A 25,528-nucleotide genomic window follows, 5' to 3' on the forward strand; every position below is an offset into this window, starting at 1 on the left:
TTGATGTCCATCATCCATGCCTCACTGTAGAAATTATATTAGTGCACTCCATAGTATAATTTAAAATTAAAATAATGCCCTTATGTGCTAGCAGTATATAATACTAATATAAAATACTCTTTCAGAAAATTTTTATGCTCCCTTATAACGTGTTTATCCCCCTGCTTTTAGAAATTCTCGCACATAGAAAAATTACTTAATGCAAATTAAATATTAAAAACATAAATCCCATCAAGTTATTGCAGTGAAATTTCTATTTTTTTTCAAGGTTCTAATTAAAGTAACTTAATCACTTTAATGATATAAAGTTTATAGTTTGTTATGATTATATCTCTGTCCATCTATGAAACTTCCATGTTTTGTGGTGGTAAATGAATACATCAGTATATTCAGATTACTTTCTTATGTCCTGACTAAAGAATAAGACTTAACTGGAATTTTTTTATGCAGGAGTCGATACAAGGATTTACTCAAGCAGTGCCAAGTGATGCATTCAAGTGTTGGTACTGGTTCTCTTGCTTACATTGTGGGGTCAAAAGTGATGGATATGAGGAAGGTATATAAAGATACTGGGGAGAGGGAAGCAGAAGTCAAAAGTAGACAAGCTTCCCATGATAGAACTAACAAAATAGAAAATTACTGTGATTGGAATAATAACTGTACAGATACATCCTATACATACCAAAGGGAATGCGCTAGTGATTCATCTGAGTATACCAGCACTAGGGGAAGCATAGAAGGTGCAGCATATGGATATTCACATCATTTCTCTTCTTCTGATCCTTACAATTTCTATTCCCTGACTCGAGGAGAAGAAGCATATGGATCAGAATGCATAAATGAGAGTTTTTTTGACTTTCCTCCTTTATCTTTCACAAAGTTTTTTCAAAATAGTGACAATGATGATAAAGAATACTGGGTGCACCATGATAGGCTATCTACATGCAATAAGCCGAGATGTCCAGATGAAAATATGCACACCTTTCAAATTAGTAATAATGTAGATCTAATTATGGAATCAAATGGTTCACCAGAAAATGATATTCCACATTCAAGAAACTCTAAATGTGGAAAGTTTACATTGAATGTACATGGACATAAAATAAAGAGAACAAAGTTTGAATATGAAAACAAAATAGTAAAGGGGCTCAGAATATCAGATGTTCCAGAAACAGAAATCATGAGACCAACAACTCAAGGTGGAAGTGTCAGTGAAGACAGAGTTTCTGAATGGCTTTGGACACTTCACCGAATAGGTAAAAGGATTTCTGAGTTTTACTTTGATATAGGGTATTATTCATATGATAATTAAACTTTTTTGGCATAACAGGCTAAGAGTTTCCAAATTTACTTCGATATATATAGGATATTATTTATTTTATAATTAAACTTTTCTGGCATATCAGGTGATGAAGTCTATGTTTTTACAGTTGTCGATGTGGTAAGAACAGACAGTCATCTTGAATTTTATGAGGATGAGAAGAACATTGCTAGGATGTCTGATATCCTTGCTGTTTATGCATGGGTTGATCCTGCTACTGGATATTGCCAAGGTTATATGCTCATCCTTTTTTTTTTTGGTTTCCCATCTTTTTCTTTTTTTGCTTTAATTTTGTTCAACTTCCTTGAACATTAAATTTTCAACTATTTCCTTGTTAAGTTCATGGCAAAGCTATGGATTCTCAACTGTAATGATACCGCCTTTAAGACATTTGAATTGGTATGTAGGTATGAGTGACTTGCTATCTCCTTTTCTTGTCCTCTATAATGATGATGCAGATGCATTTTGGTGCTTTGAGATGCTAATAAGAAGAATGGTATCCTCATAATTGTGGAAATCTTGAATTAAATTAAATTATTTTTTATCTGTCCGCATTGTTATATTGGCCTGATTATGATTCTCTTACACTACCACATTTTCATTTTATTTTCAGCGGGAAAATTTTCAGATGGAAGGTCCAACTGGAGTGATGAAGAAGTTACAAACATTATGGCATATCTTGGAACTGACAGACAGGGAAATGTTTGCACACTTATCACTAATAGGGGCTGAAAGCCTTCATTTTGCCTTCCGGATGCTGATGGTGCTTTTCCGTCGGGAGTTGTCCTTCACTGAGGCCCTTTGCATGTGGGAGGTTTGTATTTTTAGTCTTTTCTTAAAATGATCAGAAAAGAACCATCTTGTGCATCAATCTCTCTTGCACTAACAATATCATTGGTAATCAGTTTGTCTTTCTCCATACCCTTCAAAGGCCCACCATACTTTTCTTCCAACTCCTTAAAAGTTTTCGCCACAAAGTCCCCCCCCCCCCCCGCAGGAGAAAAAACAGACCCAAAGTTTTACTCACCTCCACCTCTTTATTCACTACCCTCACCAAGTCAATTGATCTTCCAATTGCATAAGTTTCATCCAATAGTATCCTGAATCCTCACTTGAGTGCCTTACTTCATCCCTCTCAGCTTCAGCCCCCTTAGCTTCAAGCAGTGCTTTCATTCTATATTTCCAGTTTCTTTTATAGACTTTTGATCAAGAAACCCCACAACCTTCTCTCTCTTCATGTCCCTCTCCTCCTTTATCAACATCATCCTCTTTCTCAAAATTCCCCTAAACAATCTGCACCAATACCAGATTCCTTTTCAACCTCTGACTCATTTGTTGTTTCAGTTACATCTCCCTCAACCCACTCCTTTTCTCCTCCATCCCCCCCCCCCCCCCCCCCCCCAATTACAGTTCCTTCTCAGACTCCTTACTACTCCCTATATTTAAGGTTTCTTCCCTAGCAATGCCCTCCTTCTCATCCCTTTCTCTATCTTCCTCCCTTCCCAGATTAAATTTGGACCTACAAATTGAAGCCTCTCCATCCGCCAAGGCCACCATCCTCTCTTTCTCTCTCTCACTCCCTTCTCCTCTTCCCATCCTCTTTGAAGCTTTTTCATTTCCACCTTTAAAAACCCTTTTGTCCCCCCCTTTTTTATCTCCAGAAAGGTTTAAAATGTCGATATCAGTGGAAGTGTTGGTCATCCAAAAAAACATGTTGGTGTTAGAATGCTAGAGTGTGTTCGGTTGATAGGGTCTCCTATTAGCCCATTCTTATGTTAATCTTATCTTGTAACTGGGCCTTTGCTAATGGGCCTAATCCTGTTTATGTTGTAAGTATTCTGGTTGTCCCATTACTAATCAGGGGTATACCAGTAATTTTATTGTACTTTGTACTTCACTTATATTTAAATAAAGGCCTAGTCGACTGCTAACACAGTTCGACATTCTCTGCATCTAAGAAGTTCATCCTCTTCTTTACTACTTCGAGTTCAGCTTCTTAGTTTACATGGTATCAGAGCATTAGCTCCTTCCTGGTTTCAACCGGTGCACTATCTTCTCTTGCTGCCTTCTTTCATTTTCTCCTTTCTTTCTGGGTTGCTGCAGTGAAGACCTAGGAGTGTAAGGGAACTCAGCAAGTTCGAACCTAGGGTTTCTCTTGGTTGTAGGACTCAAGGGAAGTAAGACCCAGAAGTAGATGTCCTACTAGTTTTTTTTAGCAAGTAGTAGCTATTTGGCTACTAAGAGAGGTCTGTACAAGACAGACCTAGTTGAGGACTGATTCCAGCAGTCCTAGCACTAGCCGAAAGGGGGAGGGCTTCCTCTACAGTTGCAGCTTTGGTGCTCCAGCCAGATTTGTGCAGAACAGTGGTAAAGGCATAGTCTCCTCTACAGTTGCAGCTTCGGTGCATCAGCAAGACCTTTACAGAACTGTGGCGACTTCAGTTACAGATCATTTCCAGGTTGGTTATCAGCCCTTCTTCTGGTATCAGCGCTACTTCAGCTCTGTGAACTGGTTCAGTTACAGACCTTCATTTGCTACTGTACCTGAACTAGTTTAGTCAAAGTGAAGCCTATCTAGTGTGTTATCAGCACTATGAACTCTGTGACCACTTCGGCCAGCCCTAACCAGAACCACCTACCGCACTGTGAACAAACTCTTTGACCGAAGTTAGGATGTCATCACTATCTGGTGAAGTTTCTTCTAGAGATAACAGATCTGTTACAAGGTCCTCAAACCTGGAGAACCCTAATCTGCATAGCTTGCAGATTACAAGTGTGCTATTGGATGAGTATAACTTTAGAGAGTGGTCAGTCTCAGCAAGACTGTTCATTACCTCTCGTGACCTCACAAGCTATTTGGATGGAGACAAAAAAAAACCAGAAATCAGCAGCCCTGAATACACTGTGTGGCGCAAGGAAAATGCCACAGTCATGTCTTGGTTGCTGGCCTCCATGACTCCTCGGGTGGCCAGAACTGTTCATCACTTCCCTACAGCCGCAAAAATCTGGGAGAAAGTATCTAAGACATATGGCCAAAAGAAGAACAATGCCAGAATCTACAGGCTGAACCAAGACATTGCAGCCCTAAGGCAAGGAGACATGTCTGTGGCAACATACTTTGCAACACTAGAAGGCCTCTGGGAAGAGCTTGACCATCACTTGATTTTGGATTGGGAAAATGCAAGGGATAAGGAGAGGCATGACAAGCACATTGAGGAGGGCAGGGCCTTCAAGTTCCTGGCAGGCTTAGACCCCATATATGAAGGTGTAAGGTCACAAATTCTAGGGAGAGACGAATTACCTGAAATTCATCATGTTTACTACCTGGTGAGGAATGAAGAAGTAAGGAGAAAGGAGATGCAAGTTGATTCCCAGACACAAGCAACAGAACTATCTGGAGAACATTCAGCCTTAGTCTCCACTAAGGGAAACAGATTTTCAGACAAGAAGATCCTCAAGTGTACCCATTGTGGTGGTGAGAAACACACAAAGGAGAAATGTTGGGTATTGTACCCTCATCTAAAGCCAACTGCTCTGAGAAAGGACAAAAGGCAACATAAGGGCCATACGACAAGTGGGAATCTTGCCACCAACAGCAGTAGTGACATCTCACAGAGTACTCAGCCAGTGTCTTCCTCCACCACAAAGCAGGTTGCTGATTCTGCTGGACCAAGTACCTTGGGATTTACAACTAGTGAGGTAGAGGTTCTCAGCCGGGCATTAGCCCGTCTGAAGAACAATCCTTTAGCTTCCTCCTCTCTTGTCAAATTAGGTACAGCCTCTGCATTTAGTACAACTAGTTCCATTAATTCAAGCTCTTGGGTGATTGACTCAGGGGCCACTGACCATATGACACACATGTCATCATTATTCTCCTCATATCATTTGTTGTCTGGCCAGGATAAGATGAGAGTAGCTGATGGGTCACTCTCCACCATCTCGGGAAAGGGAGTGGTTGACCTAAGCAAGGATCTCTCTTAAATCAGTCTTACATGTTCCTAGTCTTACATCAAATCTGTTGTCTGTTTCAAAGCTTACAAGAAATTTGAACTGCAGTATAACTTTTTTTCCCTCTCACTGTGTCTTCCAGGACAGATTGACGAGGAGAACGATTGGGAGTGGTCGTGAGTATGAGGGCCTCTACTATTTTGATGCGGATGTCAGCTCGGCACTGCAAGCTTTTGCTACTACTAGTCCAAAAAGTGTGGAGTCAAGAGCTAGGCTGCACATGTGGCATGCTAGGCTAGGTCACTTGTCCTTTTCTTCTTTAGCTATGTTGTTTCCCAATTTATATAAGGGAATTCCGAGTCAAAGTTTAGTTTGTGATGTGTGTCAAATGTCAAAACAATGCAGATCAATGTATCCAATTTCTAGTAATGAAATACAAGCCTCTTTTGATTTGGTCCATTCTGATGTTTGGGGTCCTTCACCCATTGTTTCCATTGATGGCTTTCGTTATTTTATCAGTTTTATTGACCATTATTCTCAGTGCACTTGGATTTATCTGTTAAAAGGACGTGAAGACGTTCCACGGATAACTATGATGTTTTGCAAGATGATTGAAACACAATTTGGGAAGAAGATTAAACAATTCCGTTCAGATAATGCAGCTGAATACTTTGAAAGATCCCTGAACTCATTCATGGAAGACGAAGGCATGTTACATCAGTCATCATGTGCTTACACCCCTCAACAAAATGGAGTTGTTGAGCGCAAGAACAGACACCTAATGGAGACAGCTCGAGCTTTACTTTTCCAGCACAATGTGCCCAAGCAATATTGGTCTCAAGCTGTCCTCACTGCATCATACCTGATAAATCGGATGCCATCTAAGGTACTGGGTATGAAGACCCCCTTCTCTGTGTTGTGTCCCACTCTTCCAGAATTTCCTCTTCCCCCACAAGTTTTTGGATGTACATGCTTCATACATGTGAAGGATCCAAAGAAAACCAAGCTGGATCCTAAGGCTACAAAGGGAATATTTTTGGGGTACTCTCCCACACAAAAGGGGTATAAGTGTTATGATCCTGTCTCCAAGAAAAAATATGTCACCAGAGATATAGTCTTTTTTGAGTCTCAACCCTATTTCTAGTCTTCCCAGAATCCTCTTTGTAAACTAAGAAGCTGAACTCGAAGTAGTAAAGAAGAGGATGAACTTCTTAGATGCAGAGAATGTCGAACTGTGTTAACAGTCGACTAGGCCTTTATTTAAATATAAGTGAAGTACAAAGTACAATAAAATTACTGGTATACCCCTGATTAGTAATGGGACAACCAGAATACTTACACCATAAACAGGATTAGGCCCATTAGGAAAGGCCCAGTTACAAGATAAGATTAACATAAGAATGGGCTAATAGGAGACCCTATCAGCCGAACACACTAGCATTCTAACACTCCCCCTCAAGATAAACATGGATATCAATCATGTTCAGCTTGCCAAGTTTGTCCTTGAACTTTGTAGTTGCCAGCCCTTTTGTTAACACATCTGCAATCTGCATTTCTGATGGAGTATAAGGCACACAGAGTTCCCCTGAAACAACTCTCTCTCTGACAAAGTGTCGATCAATTTCAATATCTTTTGTCCTGTCATGTTGCACGGGATTGTTGGCAATGTTGATAGCTGCTTTATTATCACAATACAACTTGAGAGGACCTTCAGTCTTGATACCAAGCTCATTAAGGAGAGTTCTGAGCCATAAGAGTTCAGCAACCCCATGTGTCATAGCTCGGTATTCTGCTTCTGCACTTGATCTAGCCACAACATTCTACTTCTTACTGCGCCATGTAACTAGGTTTCCTCCCAAGAATGTACAGTAACCTGAGGTTGATTTTCTGTCTCCAACAGACCTAGCCCAATCAGCATCAGTGTAGGCTTCAATTTCAAGTCTACTGTTCTTCTTGAATAGAATTCCTTTCCCTGGGCAGGTTTTCAAGTATCTGAGAATTCTTTCCACTGCTCTCATATGAGGAGTCTTTGGTGAGTGCATGAATTGACTGACAACATGCACTGCATAGGCAATGTCTGGCCTAGTGAGGGATAAGTATATCAGTTTTCCTACCAATTTTTGGTACCTTTCCTTATCACAGTATTCCTCACCCATTGATTCTTATAATCCATGGTTCGGTTCTATTGGTGTGTCTGTTGGCCTACACCCCATCATGCCTGTTTCTTCTAGGAGATCTAGCACATATTTTCGTTGACATATGTAGATTCCTTCTCTTGATCTAGCAACTTCAATCCCGAGAAAATATCTCAGATTTCCTAGGTCCTTGATCTCAAATTCTGAAGCTAAGAACTCCTTTAGCCTCTTCATCTCTTTCACATCATTTCCAGTAATCACCATATCATCCACATAAACAATGAGAGCTGTAAGTTTTCCATCCTGCCTCCTTGTAAACAATGTATGATCCGCACTGCTCTGAGTGTACCCCACTTTTTCCATGGCCGTACAGAGTCTCTCAAACCATGCCCGAGGAGATTGCTTCAAGCCATACAAAGATTTCCTTAATTTACACACCTTCTTTCCAACATTATATCCAGGTGGGGGTTCCATGAATACCTCTTCATGTAGATCACCATTTAGGAAAGCATTCTTCACATCCAGCTGATGGAGTTCCCAAGAGAATTTTGCAGCTAATGACAGTAGAACCCTGATTGTGTTGAGTTTTGCTACCGGGGCAAAGGTTTCCTTGTAGTCAATTCCTTCCTTTTGTGTAAATCCCTTTGCCACAAGTCTGGCCTTGTATCTTTCAATTGACCCGTCTTCCCTGTGCTTTACTGTGAATACCCACTTGCACCCAACAGTGCCTTTCCCTTCTGGCAGGTCCACCAATTCCCATGTTCTTGCTTTCATTAGGGATTTCATTTCTTCATTCATGGCTTCTTTCCATCTTGGATCAGATACCTCCTCTGAATATCTGGAAGGGACACATAAAGAGGAAAGAGCAGACACAAAGGAATGATAGGCAGGTGATAAATGTGAGTAAGAGACATAATCAACTATGGAATGTCGAGTGGTACAAGAACGAACAGGCTTACGGAGAGCAATAGGAAGATCCAAATCTGAATTGAGAGAGTCAGAAATACCTTGGATTGCCGAGACAGATTGATCTGAGTTCAACTGGTTGCAATCATGAGGCTGAGGGCCCTTTTTCCTTCTACTGTATGTGAGTATCTCTTTCTCTTGTCTGCTGGAGTCATCAGAAGCATCGGCTGAAGCTGGAATCTCACTAGGTTGACCCAGAATGTTACGGCTAGGAGTAGTGGAAGGTGATGAAAGGGGAACAAAAAGAAGGGAGATTACAAGAATCAATGGGTGAGGAATACTGTGATAAGGAAAGGTACCAAAAATTGGTAGGAAAACTGATATGCTTATCCCTCACTAGGCCAGACATTGCCTATGCATTGCATGTTGTCAGTCAATTCATGCACTCACCAAAGACTCCTCATATGAGAGCAGTGGAAAGAATTCTCAGATACTTGAAAACCTGCCCAGGGAAAGGAATTCTATTCAAGAAGAACAGTAGACTTGAAATTGAAGCCTACACTGATGCTGATTGGGCTGGGTCTGTTGGAGACAGAAAATCAACCTCAGGTTACTGTACATTCTTGGGAGGAAACCTAGTTACATGGCGTAGTAAGAAGTAGAATGTTGTGGCTAGATCAAGTGTAGAAGCAGAATACCGAGCTATGACACATGGGGTTGCTGAACTCTTATGGCTCAGAACTCTCCTTAATGAGCTTGGTATCAAGACTGAAGGTCCTCTCAAGTTGTATTGTGATAATAAAGCAGCTATCAACATTGCCAACAATCCCGTGCAACATGACAGGACAAAACATATTGAAATTGATCGACACTTTGTCAGAGAGAGAGTTGTTTCAGGGGAACTCTGTGTGCCTTATACTCCATCAGAAATGCAGATTGCAGATGTCTTAACAAAAGGTCTGGCAACTACAAAGTTCAAGGACAAACTTGGCAAGCTGAACATGATTGATATCCATGTTTATCTTGAGGGGGAGTGTTAGAATGCTAGAGTGTGTTCGGCTGATAGGGTCTCCTATTAGCCCATTCTTATGTTAATCTTATCTTGTAACTGGGCCTTTGCTAATGGGCCTAATCCTGTTTATGTTGTAAGTATTCTGGTTGTCCCATTACTAATCAGGGGTATACCAGTAATTTTATTGTACTTTGTACTTCACTTATATTTAAATAAAGGCCTAGTCGACTGTTAACACAGTTCGACATTCTCTGCATCTAAGAAGTTCATCCTCTTCTTTACTACTTCGAGTTCAGCTTCTTAGTTTACAGTTGGAAATGTTGGAAATATTGTAAAAATTATAGACATGGTGGAAACATCGTAAATATGCAAAAATATAAAATTATATTTTATGAAATGATAAAAGAAGCATAGGCCCACCTTTTTAAATTATTATCTTATTCCCAATCATTAAACAAAAATAAAAAATCTAAGGTTATAAACAAAATAATACGCTGTGAAATTGTCCTATAAACCATAAGATTCATAACTACATGATAGAATGAGATCAAGTAAAATTTAAATTCATAGAAAATGCAAATGATTCTAATAGATCAACAAAACAATCTATTATATAAACAAAAACTAATATTTACCTTCATGTTTGAAATGAATATTGATTTGGTTCAAATTTGTAATTATGTACGTTAGGTGAACAATAACATTGCTACTCCTCATATCTATAGTATTGTCACCAACTTATGTTATAATGCTATCTCTTGGGCTCCACATCGTGATTTAGTGTTCATTGGGGAATATGTTGGTTCTAGTAAAATTTTGTGTCGCTACCAATGGAAATGGAAATATTAGGAAATTTATGGAAATTTAAAACCATGATATCCCCTAATTGTCTATGACTGAACTTTACCCTCTAAGATTTCCTTTGACTCGTTGCCAATCTCATCCATTGTCTTTCTGTTGAGAAAGTTTAGGCAAGGGTGTTTTTAGCCTTTTCTTCTTCTCTTTGTACTCTCTTTGTATTTGGGCGCCCAAGTAGGGGCCTCCTTGTAATTTCTTGTTTCAAAATATAAAGTGCCTTTTAAGGATGTGAACAGTAACAGAAACACACCACTCCACACATTCCTCTTCTTCTTCTTCTTCTCTCTTTTTTTCTTTCTTTCTCTTGTAAACCCTAGATTTACAACATTAGTTTCACAACTTGGTATCAGAGCGGGTAAAGGCACTTGGGAATATCTTTCCTGCTGACTCTCTTCGACGAGATAAACTACTGACGTCAGACCGTCGTCAGATGACATCAGTAGTCCGTACAGGTTTCGGCGATAGTACATGAATCCTACATGGTTTGATTCACCCTAATTTTAGAAGATTTTTGGTATGACTCTTGACTTTGTTCAAAGCTTCTATGGTTTTTAGTGGCTTTTTTAAGCAGAAAATTGCAGAAATTCCAAATCTGATGTCGAGTCTTATACACTATGTTTAATCAGTTCTTTTGTTGCAAAGCCTAGACCATTCAGGTCGTTTTTCACTTTGGGAGCAACAGGAAATGGTCCCATAATTTTCTAAGCCTTGGACAATTTTGGGAGATTTTCTTCTCCCTCTATTTTGCTGCCAACCTAGTTTTTTGGCCCTTTTTTGTCTCTTAGCCATCTAGTGACCTAGTTTCTTGGGTCCTTAGCTGTGGTTAAGTATTGAGGGGCCTTTTTTGGTTGACACAAAAGTGTTTTTTGAATATGGAATCATCTAAGGATGTACAAATGGTTCCCAGTGTGCTCTTGGGAAGTGCAGGCATTTCCAGTGGTATGATAACTACTATTAAACTTGATGAAACCAACTATTTAAAGTGGTCTCAATCTGCTAAACTTACCATCACTAGGAGAGGTAAACTAGGATTCATCACATGAAAGGAGGTAAAGCCAAACCTGGAAGATCTGAAATATGCAAAGTGGGAACAAGATAACTTCCTTGTAATGCCATGGTTGATTTGCTCAATGCAATCTCATATTGCCTGAAACTACATGTTTCTCCCAACGGACAAAGATATTTGGGATAGAGTTGTTGCCACCTATTCCCGAGTTAACCATATTACTAGAGTGTACCAGCTTCGAAGGGAAGCTTACAGTATGCGTTAGGGGGAAAGATTTGTTGCTATGTATTTCTCTTCTCCACAGTCTATCTAGGAAGAAATGGATCACTTGAAGGCTCTTGCATGGAAGAATCTTGAGAATAGAGTTTTTGATTTCTTGGCTGGCTTGAACCGAGAGTTTGACTTTACTAGGCAAAATATTCTTAGTGTTGGCATTGTCACTCTTGCCTCCGCGTGTTCCCTTGTACAAGGGGAAGAGAGTAGAAGGACAGCCATGATGCAACCTCCTATGATTGATCACTGTGCCTTTATGTCATCTCGGTCCAAGCAAAATACTAGTAAGCACCCTGTTACTAAGAAGGCTGTGGATATGGTTTTTGATTATTGCAAGAAGCCAAGACATACTAAGGAAAGGTGTTGGAAGCTTAATCCTCATTTAAAACCGGAAAAATACAAAACCGGGAAGAAGGGAAATGCTCACTTGGCTACAGTTGGTAATGATGCTCAACCTTCTGATGTTCTTGACTCCTTTGATGTAATGGAGAAACTCAATAATATATTGTTGCAACTAGAAAAGGGTGTTACATCCTCTTCATCTGGTTTTGGACCTAGTAATCCATCTAGTTCATACGCCAATAGGTACTGCACTTGCTTGTTCCACATCTTTTAGTCCATGGGTTGTAGACTCCGAGGCCAATGCCCGTATGACTAGTATGCCTTCACATTTTACCTCATATAAGTTAACCCTAGGGAAGGGCAAGACTACTATTGCTGATGGATCTTAGATCCCTATCTCGGGTCAGGGTGAAGTCAAACCCATTCATAACCTTTCTCTTGAATATGTTCTTCTTGTACCCCAGTTACATAAAAGTTTGTTGTCTGTTAGTTCTCTTACAAAATCCCATATTTGTTCAATGACCTTTTTTCCTACCCATTGTGTTTTCTAGGACCTGAGCATGGGGAAGATGATTGGAAGTGGGCATGAAGTTGATAGAATCTACCCCTTTGATGAACTTTTAGAGCATGGGGAAGATGATAGGAAAGCCTGTGTTCGGCCCGAAAAGTAGTCAGACCTAGTTTTTAGAGCCTGAGCCCGAGCCCGCAGGCTTAAAATTTTGTCCAAGACTGATTTAGGAGGGGCCGGGCCAGGCCAGCCTGTCTGGCTACTTGTCCCATGAACAGGTCTAATGTTGATGACATTATTATGACAAGCGATGATGTTGTAGGTATCAACCAATTAAAGTCCTTCCTTGCTTTCGAATTTGAGATTAAGGACCTTGGTGATCTCCGATACTTTCTTGGCATTGAAGTTGCAAGATCTAAGAAGGGAATTTTTCTATCACAAAGGAAATATGTACTCAACTTGCTTCATGAAGTTGGGAAATTAGGATGTAAACCTATAAAAACTCCAATTGATCCCAACCATAAGTTGAGTGTTACTGAAGGAGAAGCTCATCTAGACAGAGGGGTATATCAGAGATTGGTGGGCCACCTTTTGTATCTTTGTTTTACTAGACCTAACATATCCTATGTTGTTGGAGTGGTTAGCCAATATATGCATGAACCTGAGACCTCTCATATGCAGGCAATTAATAGAATCTTAGCCTATCTAAAAGGATGCCCTGGTAAAGGGATGTTGTATTCCAATCACAACCATCTAAAGATTGAGGTTATACATGTGTTGATTAGGTAGGGTCCATTGATGACAAAAAATCTACATCTGGTTATTGTGCATTAGTCAGAGGCATGGTTTCATGGAGAAGTAAGAAACAATCTGTGGTTACTCGTTCTAGTGTTGAGGTAGAATACAGGGCAATGGCTCATGGAGTGTCTGAACTACTCTGGCTGAAGACTTTATTGACTAAGATGGTAATCCAAGCGGATATCCCAATGAGACTATATTGTGACAATTAAGAAGCCATATACATTGCCCACAATCCTGTTCAACATGATTGTACAAAGCATATTGAGGTGGAAAAACACTTCATTAGAGAAAAAATTGCCAGTGGAGAGATTTTCCTTCCTTTTGTAAGGTTAGAAGACCAATTCACTTATTGCCTCACTAAAGGTGTTCACCACCCAAAGTTTGCTAAGAACCTTTCCAAGCTAGGCATGATTGACATATATGCTCAGTGTGAAGGAGAGTGTTGAGAAAGTTTAGGCAAGGGTGTTTTTAGTCTTTTCCTCTTCTATTTGTACTCTCTTTGTATTTGGGTACCCAAGTAGGGGCCTCCTTGTAATTTCTTGTTTCAAAATATAAAGTGCCTTTTGAGGGTGTGAACAGTAACAGAAACACACCACTCCACACATTCTTCTTCTTCTTCTCTCTTTCTTTCTTTCTTTCTTTCTTTCTCATACAAACCCTAGGTTTACAACACTAGTTTCACAACTCTTTCCATGGTCGTATCTTGCTTGAACGTCCCTGTTTCCCACCTCTTTCATGAGCATACTTGCTCCATATCTAGGCCGACCATCTGAAACCTTCTAACTTGGACAAAACTCAGTTTCTTCATGCCACTCTTTTGGGGGCGACTTCCTCTCTGTATATCTATTTTGTTATACACCAAACTTATCTATCCTCATCCCGTGACGAGGTCTTAAGTACCTTTATCAAGGACCTGTTTTCATTTGACACACCTACATATTTCTCAACTAGCTTCAAAGAAGACAATGGTAGACCCAAACTAAGGGCTATCCATTTCCTAGATATAATCAATGTCACATGTCCAATTTGCATATCTTGGACTGAAGTCCCATCTCCAAGACTCCCAACGTAATCACATGTACTAGTTTGTCCCACCGGTTCAGCTAAGTCACCTCGAGCTAGCTTAATTCCTCTTGTCAATCCCTTCATATTCCTCATCTGTTCTCCACTTTTCAAAATTGAATCTCCAACACTACCACTGCTCACCACCTGAGCAAAAGACTTTCCATGTGATGATTCTCCTCCCCTGCTAACTCCAACCTTTTGCTATTCCTGTTCTTTTCTTCACCATTTCCATGAAAGGGCTATTATCATTTGAATTCACCAATATTGTCTACCATGCAGTGCATCTTGTGGAGATTCTGTGACTTGATGTATCTTATTAGTATAGTCCCTATTGTATATCACAATATTTGTATTCTTTATTCTTTTCTGCCTCTCAGCCCTATATGGGCATTCTTGTACATGTCTTTTAATATATAAGAGACTCTTTGAGGTGGGAGTCGACAATTTCTGGACACCTCTAAGATTATTCTTGTTCTCTTCTTTTTGGCCAAGAGTGTTGACACATCTTCCTCCCTGCTTCCCTCCTTCCATAGATCTGCTTCAATGGAAATCGCCATTCATATAGAGAGCAACATCCCCTCTGAGAAGATTTCTATTTTTTGGGGAATATCTTCAGGTTTCACACCATTTAATTTCATGGAAGCTGAATAAGTCTTGTAAGAAAACTCTTACAAGTCACTCACTACAAATAGATGCAAGCAAGGCAAATGTTTCTTGCCTCCAGAGGTGAAACTGCAAGCCTAATACTCCCACAATCATGTTACCAACAATCTTCAAGTCCTTTACATTAGAGCTTGGGCACCATTTGTTTATCAACAGCTGGCCAGCCTTCGATTGGACTATCACTGATGCTCTTTCCAAATTCAAATCACAGTTTTTGTCTGTGTATAGCCCTCTTTTTATTTATATGTGCAACTTAATTACATCAAAAGTAGACATATGTACTCCTGGATGGTAGTAGGTACATGTAAAAACATAAAAATAAGTTACCTCAATGGATTGAAATACCTGTTTGCTTTTTTCAATTTATTCCAACATAATAATCTGAAGTCTCCAAGAGGCAAAAACTCAGATTACTATGGTCCCAAACACTATCAAGAATACAAACTCAATGTTGCGCCAAAAATAGAAGATCAAAGTGCGATGCTTTCTCCAGAAGGCTTAGATCTCTCCAAAAGCAATTTCAAAGGCTCCCACCAATGTGGGATCTAGGGAGGGACAGATGCATGCATCCTTACCCCTACACATATAGAGAAGCTGTTTCCAAAATTTGAACCCTAGTCACCCTGGTCACCCAGGTCACAATGGAGCAACCCAACCGTTGCACCAGGGCCCAACCTCTATAAACCGGTTTCAATCTCCACATAAATGTGTATTTAGTCAAGAAATACTTGAATGCCGCACCAATTTGACAAAATAGGGTTTAAACACATCAACCTTCCAATCTTTGATTTTTTTGAGAAGGTAAAATAGAAATTTAATGCTGATAACAGAAGATAAAGATGCAACAAACGGTCAGGATTCTGCCAAAAGGCAAGGACCTCAAACTAACCACAAACAAAAACAGAAGATTACAACCAGAAATCAAAAGTTTGAAGGAACAGCCAAATGGAATGATGATTAGAGTCCTTGGCAGCAGAAATCCATGACCCACTTGCCAACCAAGATGTTAGTTGAGAAATACACCTGCAGTAACTCAGAAATATAGGAAAAGAAAGAAGAGAAAGAAGAAAGAGGTTTCAACAGTAGGTTGTGGAAGAAGAAGAGAAGGGAAGAGAGAAAGAAGAGTTCAAACCTCTCTCTCTCTAGCCCCCTTGATCTCTTTTATTAACTTAATTCTAAAATTAAGTACAATTACCTAGATGCCCTTAATGGGGCGACCAACACTAAATAAATAATTAAAGAAAACAAAAAAAGCCCATAACTAAGGCCCATAACCAACAAACATAAACTTAAACACTACTTAAAAGAAATAAGAAACACTATGGCCCATTCGGCTCATTCTCACTACACTCCCCCTCAAGCTGAGCATAGATGTCAATCATGCCCAACTTGCTTACATAATGTTGAATCTTAGCCTTTGGAACTCCTTTAGTTAGAAAATCTTCTAGCTGCTCTTCTAATTCAATGAAAGGAAGGCAGACCTCTCTTGAATCCACTCTCTCCTGTATAAAGTGTTTGTGTACTTCAATGTGCTTAGTTCTATCATGCTGATGTGAGCAATATTAGTAGAAGTCTGGTTATCACCATACAACATTAGTGGCTCGTTACATGAAACACCTATCTCATCAAGGAGAGATCTAAGTCATAACAACTCAAAAACCCCATGGACCATAGCCCTATACTCTACCTCAGTTGAAGATTTAGCAACCACTGATTGCTTTTTACTTCTCCAAGAAACAATATTTCCGGCTACCATAGCACAATAACCTGATGTGCATCGCCTATCATCCAAATTTCCTGCCCAATTAGCAGCTGTATATGCTTCTACCTTCATGTGGCCATGTTTATCAAATAAGATACCCTTCCCGGGGGTTCCCTTAAGATAGCATAGCACCCTTTCTACAACATATATGTGTCTCTGGAAGCATGCATGAACTGGCTAATGACACTCACAGCATATGAAATGTCTAGACGAGTCATACATAGATAAAGAAGCTTCCCCAATAATCTCTGAAACACTCCCCTATCAGTTAAAAGTTCTCCATTAGATAAGAGTTTATGATTCACATCAATAGGGGTAGAGGCAGGTTTAGCACCAAGTTTTCCAATCTCAGTAAGAAGATCCAGCACATACTTCTATTGAGAAATAAAGATACTTTCCTTGGACCTAGCAACCTCAATGCCAAGAAAATACCGTAACTCCCCTAAATCTTTGATCTCAAATTTAGAACTAAGAAACTTCTTGAGAGCACTAACTTCTTCTGTATCACTACCAATAACAACAATATCATCTACACTAAGGAATGTCACCAGGGTGCTTCTTCTCTTAATAAAGAGGGTATGATCTGATTGAGTCTGAGTGTAGCTGAACTGAACAAGAGCAGCCCTAAACCGGTCAAACCAAGCATGTGGAGATTGTTTCAGGCCATAAAGTGATTTCTTCAATCTGCACACCTTACCTTGCATCTCCTTGCCATATATACCAGGAGAAAGGGACATATATACCTCTTCATTGAGATCACCATTCAGAAATGCATTCTTAACATCAAAATGATACAAAGACCAATCATAGCTCACTACTAAGGATAAAAGAACTCTCACAGAAGTCATTTTAGCAACTAGAAGTAGATCGAAACCCTTCTATATCAAAATCAATCCAAACCAAACCAAGCCAAAGAGAACCAATAGATCTCCTCTAGGTGACACCAGATCTAAAGATTCAGGCCAATCTGATGTTTCTCTACAAGGAGATCCAAGGAGAAAAGTATTTCTGATGGTGCAACAGTCCAGAAAACGGGTCTGTATAGTTCTGATTGAAGCAGCCCTAGAAAGGGATTCAAGAGCACTTGAAGGCTTCCCAAATACTATTAGGAAAACCCCAAAAGGACAGAGAGAACATAGATAATAAAAGAATTTTTATGCAGATCAGATCATGACCTGCTCTAATACCATGTCAGAGTCAGGTCGAGAGAGAGAGAGAGAACAACACTTTGGTGGGTGTGTCAAAAGTGATTGTCGACACCCAAAAGAATGATATTTATATTAAACATAAAAGGACAAATCTTCCCTTAGTATACAAAAGTTAGTGTACAAAACAAACTATTGTAGAAGTAAGAAAGTACAAAAATAGCCCTTGGCTAACTCTGTTTATCTCTACACCATAAACATAGATCACAACCCTGTCCAATATGATCATACAAAACACATTAAGTGAACATGCATTTCATTAGAGTGAGATTTGCCTGTGGAGAAATCTGCTTACCATTTTTGAGGTTTAATTGGCTGATTGCCTCACTAAGTGTGTTCCCAAGCCAAAATGTGACAAGAATTTGTGCAAGCTAGGCATGATAGGTATCTATGCTTAGCATGATGTAATGTCTTTAAGTTTGAGGGTATTTTTTTATCATTTTAATTTTATCTGTACTTAGGCACCAGTAAAGGGATATTTTTTGTAACTATGCTCTCAAAATATTAGTGAAATTTGGGGAGTTAACAGTAACTCACCCATTTTCATTTGACATTACTGCTTGTTCTACCTTTGTTCTCTCTCTTCTTCTCTCCTCTTTTCTTTCCCTATATTTCCTTCTTGGAATTTTTTACTTACACAGCTTACCCTCAAGAAGTCCTTTTGGCTCTAAGGTCATCATTATCTAACACAAATAAGGTAGAACAAATATGATACTTGAGGCTTGTTCTCACATTTACTTATCAAGATCATGTCATAAACTCATAAAGAACCTACATCTATTTACCTAATTTATATCTTCAAATTACCTGCTTTGTCAACTTCTTAAAAATTCAAGGCTTTCTATGATTATTAAAATGGACTCTTGCATGTATCAATATAATTCTCTCACAACATGGGTGCACCATTGCTCCTAGATCACACATTTTGGATCTTAGAGTGCATAACATTGATCTTCTGAGCAATATATTGAATTCATGAACCCATAAAGGGAAAATGGCATTATAATTTTGTTTTTTATCTATTGTATTTCTCCAAGGCTGTTTTTCGTTTGAAAGAAAAGGTAGTTCCTTTCTCTACCTTTTCTTTCAAACCAAACACAGCAAAAAATTGTGATAGAAACCACATTTTCACAGCACTGGTACTTTGATCCTCAAGATCTCATGCCCTTTGAACTTGAAATTTTGAATAGCCATGACTACTTGACAGAGAAATAAAGAGAGATTTTGCCTACAACTCTTGTGCTCTCACTCCTCTTGCAGTCGCTCTCATTTTATTGTTGTGGCACTTAAGTTGGTATAGGTAGTCAGATATGATAGAAAGAGTTCAATGTATTCTTGCTTTCTGCTCTTATGCATGTAGAGCATTTATTGTCATGAATGCAGCTGGACAGTAAATTGTTGGAAAAATCTGAAATCTTCATTGGAAAAATAATCATGTACACTGTTCAGAGTCTCATTAGATGTCCATTATTTAATTCAGACCAAATGTAGAACATTTTAATGTTGATTTTTCTGAGTAAAGAAGTTAAACCGACTTTCATGACTTTCCTTTCATTTCAGATGATGTGGGCTGCGGATTTTGATGAATCTGTGGCTCAGGGTTTAGAGGAACATTGTCTTGAACCATTGGTGGTACAGATTTCAAGAGATCCAGTGTCAGAAACTGGTGAAGCAATTGCAGAAAACAAAAATGGAATTTCAAGCAGTGGTATACAATCCAAACATGCAAATGTAGAACGATCCATGTCTGACAATATGGTTATGAAATCTGCATCAAGTCATTCACTTTGTGGCTTGACTAGGAATTGTTGGTCAAGGAATGATCGCATGGAGATCTGCACTGTTATCTCATCGTCAAGGAATGGAGATGATGAATTACCTATCTTCTGTGTTGCAGCAATTATTATTGTCAATCGCCAAAAGATCAAAAAAGAAACCAACTCAATTGATGATATGATAAAGGTAGGTGCTTTACATTGTGTTAGTTCCAATCTTCAGTTAATTTGACATATAGGGTTTTTATACTCATCTGTGATATCATCAATGGTTTCATGCATTTTTAACAACTAAAAAATCACATCAATCAGGTCATCCCATGATGCAGGACTGGCTGCATTTCTACCAATTGGTTTAGGATGGCAATGACCCAAGGGTGACTCTAGGGAGAACTTAATTAACTAGAACAGGGATTAGGAATGACCTTAAGACTAAAGGTAGAGTTTGGTTAGGTTATGTGAATAAGCCCTAGTTGTTTCTAGGTCAAAGTAGAGAAGAAGACAGAAGAAAGAAAAGACAAAGAAGAAGGAGAGGAGAAGAGTGTTCGGCCAAACTAGAAGAGAGGATGCTCAAAAGTCACTCTCCTATCCGACCCACTTGACTTTTATTCATAAAACTTAAGTTACAAGAAAGACAATTTTGTCCCTCATAGAAGATGGGACACATAACTTAAACTCAGATACAATAGACATTTCACTTTCAATAAAATACACCAGAATGACCAAAATACCCCTGACTCGAGCATTCTAACACTCCCCCTCAAGCTGGAGAGTATATATCATATAGTCCCAGCTTGTTACAAATGTAATCTATTCTTCCCCGAGATAATCCTTTTGTGAAGAGATCTACCCACTGATTTCCTGAGCTCACATGAGATGTAGTTATTACCCCACTTATCACTTTCTCTCTCACAAAGTGACAATCCACCTCAATATGTTTAGTTCTTTCATGAAAGACAAGATTGGATGAGATGTGAACAGCAGCTTAGTTATCACAGTATAGTTTCATGGGTTTGTCAATTGAGAAACCCATCTTCTGTAGTAGGTTCTTCATCCATACTAGTTCACATGTGGTATGGGCCATAGCCCTGTACTCTGCTTCCGCACTACTTCTTGCCACCACTGTTTGCTTCTTGCTCTTCCAAGTTACAAGATTGCCACCTAGGAAGGTACAATACCCTGTGGTTGACCTCCTGTCTGATATAGAGCCAGCCCAATCAGCATCTGTGTACCCTACTATCTCAAGAGTTCCTCCATTTTGGTATAACAAACCATGACCTGGAGCACCCTTTAGGTACCTAACAATTCTCAGAACAACTTCCCAGTGAGGAACCCGGGGATGTTGCATAAACTGACTCACCACACTCACAGCAAATGATATATCTGGTCGGGTAATGGTCAGGTAGTTCAACTTTCCCACCAACCTTCTGTATCTTCCAGGATCATCAAACTCTTCACCTGCATCCACACTTAGCTTGGCATTGAGTTCCATAGGAGTCTCTGCTGGTTTAGCACCTAACAACCCTGTTTCTTCAAGTAGATCAAGAACATATTTCCTCTGACATAGGTTGATCCCCTGTTTTGACCTCGCAACTTCTATTCCTAAGAAATACTTTAGCTTCCCCAGATCTTTCGTATTGAAGTGGTCCTGTAAGAATTTTTTCAGCCTGTCAATTCCATTGCTGTCACTTCCAGTTATGACAATATCATCCACATACATGACTAGCAAGATTTTTCCATCTTTTGAGTTATAGCTAAACACAGAATGATCAACCTGACACTGTTTCACCCCAAAGGCCTTCACCACTTCACTGAACCTGCCGAACCATGCACGAGGAGATTGTTTCAGTCCATAGATTGCCTTTTTGAGCCTGCACACCTTACCAGCCTCCCCCTGAACAACAAACCCTTGTGGTTGCTCCATATACACCTTCTCAACAAGATCACCATGTAGGAAGGAATTTTTGATGTCAAGTTGTAGGAGAGGCCAATCATACATAGTAGCCAATGAGATCAACACCCGAACTGAACCAATTTTAGCCACAGGAGAGAATGTCTCCATATAGTCCAGACCATATAACTGAGAATAGCCCTTGGCCACTAACCGCGCCTTCAATCGTTCCACACTGCCATCAGGAAGATGCTTCACTGTATAGACCAATTTACATCCAACAGTGTGCTTACCAGGAGGAAGGGTGGTGAGTTCCCACGTATGACTATGTTGTAGAGCAGAGAGTTCTTCTTCCATGGCTTGCCGCCACCCTGGAGAGGTAAGGGCTTCCTGTACAGTCTTGGGAATGGGAACCGATGAGAGTAATCATAAAAACTTACAATGAGAAGCAAAAAGGTGAGCAGTGAAAACATAGTATGAAATGGGATAAGAAGTACAAGTACGTTTACCTTTTCGCAAAGCAATAGGGAGAAGGAGAAGTGGCAGGATCTGTCGACGGGTGCTGAAGTGGAGCAGGAGCCGAAGCACTTCTGCGGGTATACACTTGAGTAATTGGTGGCCTCTCTGTAGTAACAGGCATATGATGTGCATCTGCAGTGGGAGTGGGAGCAACGGGAAGGGGGTCCACAACCGGAACAGGAAGAGGAACCACAGAGGGAGAAGAAGAGACCCCGGCATTAGAGAAAAAAGGAACTGATTCAAAGAAGGTGACATCAGGGCACACAAACGATTTATGAAACTTAGGGTAATAACACTTGTACCCTTTCTAAATCCTTGAGTAGCCAAGAAAAATACACTTCGTAGCTCGAGCATCTAACTTGTCTACTCCAGGCCCCAAGTGTTGAACAAAACAAACACAGCCAAAGACTCTTGGGGTGAGAGGAAAGGGAGACAGTGGGGAACAACACGGAGAAAGGGGATTGACTTCCAAGGATTGACATGGGCATCCGATTTATCAAAAAACAGGATGTAAGAACAGCATCACTCCAAAAGTGCTTTGGGACATGCATATTGATCATCAAGGACCGAGCAGTTCCAAGAAGATATCTATTTTTCCGTTCAGCTACACCGTTTTGTTGCGGGGTGTAGGCACAATAAGTTTGATGAATTATTCCATGATGTTCTAGGTATTGCTGAAATGATGAGGAGATGTATTCTTTGGCATTATCGGAGTGAAGTATTTTCATATGAACACCAAATTGAGTGCGTATTTCAGCATGAAATTTCTGAAAAATAGAGAACAATTCACTACGGTCTTTCATAAGATAGATCCATGTCATCCTTGAAAAGTCATCAACAAAGATTACAAAATACTTAAACCCATTATATGACACCACTTTAACTGGACCCCATACATCAGAATGAACTAAAACAAAAGGACTTGAGACGACTATCAATTCTTGGACTAAATGAGACTCGATGATGTTTTCCCAACTGACATGACTCACAATCTAATGATGAAAGATGACTCAAGGAAGGAACTAGCAGCTTCAAAGCCTTGAGAGAGGGATGACCAAGTCTGTAGTGCCATTGGAGAGGAGGAAGAGACGACTGAAAAGCCACTGGAGGGCCACCACCATCAAGGTATTACAAACCACCGGCTTCATGCCCTCCATCAATCTTCGTCCCCGTCTTGAGATCCTGAAACACACAAGAAGAAGGATAGAAGGTTACAGAACAATTAAGGGACTTGGTTAATCTGCTAACAGACATAAGGTTAAAAGGGAACTTAGGAACATATAAAACAGATGCTAAAGACAATGAGGAGAGATCAACATCACCAACACCACAAATAGGAGATGTAGAACCATTAGCAAGTGTAACTGTTTGAGATGTGGAGGTGTGGGAAAGGGATGAAAATACATCAGGAGTCCCAGACATATGGTCCGAGGCTCCAGAATCAATGATCCAGGGTGAGGCTTTGGAAGCTAAACAAGTCATACCTGAATGGGCAAGTGTAGCTGTGTTCTACTGAGATTTTTGAAGGAACTGCTCATATATTGCCCGTGGTACACTCACCATTTCCTGCCCGGAAGCACAAGTGGGTGTGGAGGGGGTTGGGGCAGTTTGCTGGCTTTCAGTAATTGTGCTACTACCCTTAGATGTAACATGGTTAGCCCAAGTGTTGGGTGGACCACGCAAATCATAGCAGAAATTAACTATGTGCCCCTCTAAGCCACAATGTGTACATTTTCTCTGCGCATTACCCCTTCCTTTTCCACGACTTCCCCTGACTCACGGCCTCCAGTCCAGCCACTGGCCCGGTTAAACATGTGTCCACCACGGTTGCTTGGAGGGCCACTGCTGCCACCACCACTTCTACTTCCACGACCACTCCCTTTAGTCACTACCAAACCAGACCTATCAGAGAAGGAAGAATGTTCCACCGGCTCAATGGATGTCCTCTTAAGACGGGCAAAAACTTCTTCAAGTGAGGGGAGAGCTGATCCCCCCAATATTTGTGCTCTAACAGGCTCATACTCAGCCTTAAAGCCCACAAGAAACCTAGTCACATCAAGTTGTTCACGTTGCTGTTGTTGGATCTGGACATCTGATGTTAGACGGTGATACACATTTAGCTCATTGCGGATGTTCCTCAAACTTGCATAATACTCTTCTATGCTTTGACTTCCTTGCTTCAAATTGAAGTACTCTTGGTATAATTGATATACCCTAGTTGTGTTGTCTTGTCCCGAGTACAACTTTTTAGCATGATCCCAGATCTCTTTGGTTGTATCTACGAACCTGAAGTTCACACTAATCTTTGGTTCCATGCTGTTCCAAAGCCACGTCATTATCTGTGCATAATCTTGTTCCCAATCACTGAACCCAGGAGAATCAGAGGAAGGTTTCTCCTCCCTCGCATGTTTTACTTTCCTCTTGGCCTTCAAGAACACCTCCATAGATTTTGCCCATGGTACATAGTTCTCACCATTCAAATTGATAGATGTCATTTGAACACTTAGATAATCTGAAGAAAGCATGATGCTTGTTTTGTTGTCATTCCCAACTACAGTTGAAGCCATCTCAATTATTTCTCCTTTAAATATACACCACAATCTCACACTTGTCACAAGACTTATCTCACTTATGATACCACCAACCCACTTTCTTCAACTGCACATTACACACTACACTCTAAAGCTGAAATCATTCAGTCAATACATCAAACACTTGGACTGCACACTGCAGGACCATTTACCACCAACACACCACTACTGAAATTACTCAGTCATTTCATCGAACACTTGTTCTTCATACTGCAGAACTGATTACACACAAGGTCTAGGGGTTCACTTTTAAGCATTTAGAATCATAGATATGTCAGCCACCACAACACAATCAACACCACACCACTGCTGTCGTGGACATCAGCAGTCTACTACTCTTCTTTCAGCACACATGCGAGCAAGAAAACACAAAAAAAAAAAAAACATGACTGATATGTGTATCAGTTTCACCCAGCACCACAACAACTAACTTTTGAAGCACACAAAAAGAATCAGCATTCACAGTCCATTTCTGAACACACGACAGCAGTGTCCATACCTGTATACGTCCAGCCCTCTTCGTACACTGAATAGAGGGTCTAGTATACCACTTAATTGACCACCACAGCACCGGCCAGAGGCATTCTCACCTCCAGGCCCTCAAAACGGCAACTCCTTTTCATCCCCTTATCGAGTCTTCAATCAGATCCGCTGTAGGATGATGAAACCTACTGTGAAGCTGGCGGCGAACCCAGGAAGAAGACAACAGCAAGAAAAAGAACTCGAGACCTTAATGCTCTGATACCATGTGAATAAACCCTAGTTGTTTCTAGGTCAAAGTAGAGAAGAAGATAGAAGAAAGAAAAGAGAAAGAAGAAGAAGGAGAGGAGAAGAGTGTTCGGCCAGACTAGAAGAGAGGATGTTCAAAAGTCACTCTCCTAGCCGACCCACTTGACTTTTATTCATAAAACTTAAGTTACAAGAAAGACAATTTTGTCCCTCATAGA

At 40.1% G+C, this 25,528-nt stretch overlaps 1 protein-coding gene across 8 annotated transcripts in view; it reads left to right on the forward strand.

Annotated features, from left to right (window-relative positions):
* The window catches only part of LOC104598242 (rab GTPase-activating protein 22-like), a 120,471-nt gene that overhangs the window by 29,433 nt on the left and 65,510 nt on the right, over nt 1-25,528 (forward strand). For 4 of the 8 annotated variants that reach the window (XR_016078884.1, XR_016078885.1, XM_088892365.1 and 1 more), the window contains 5 exons: nt 451-1,256; nt 1,407-1,553; nt 1,729-1,817; nt 1,935-2,135; nt 19,366-19,767. Coding sequence is in view for 3 of the 8 variants with exons in the window: in XM_088892365.1 (XP_088748491.1) it covers nt 451-1,256; nt 1,407-1,553; nt 1,729-1,817; nt 1,935-2,135; nt 19,366-19,767 (1,645 nt within the window). In the remaining 5 variants the exon portion in view is untranslated. The remainder of the gene's footprint in view (nt 1-450; nt 1,257-1,406; nt 1,554-1,728; nt 1,818-1,934; nt 2,136-19,365; nt 19,768-25,528) is intronic. The other 4 variants (XR_016078887.1, XR_016078888.1, XR_016078886.1 and 1 more) reach the window with 2 other exon arrangements.

Source organism: Nelumbo nucifera, chromosome 7 (genome assembly GCF_055504915.1).
Source record: "Nelumbo nucifera cultivar China Antique chromosome 7, China Antique-T2T, whole genome shotgun sequence".
Lineage (NCBI taxonomy): Eukaryota > Viridiplantae > Streptophyta > Magnoliopsida > Proteales > Nelumbonaceae > Nelumbo > Nelumbo nucifera.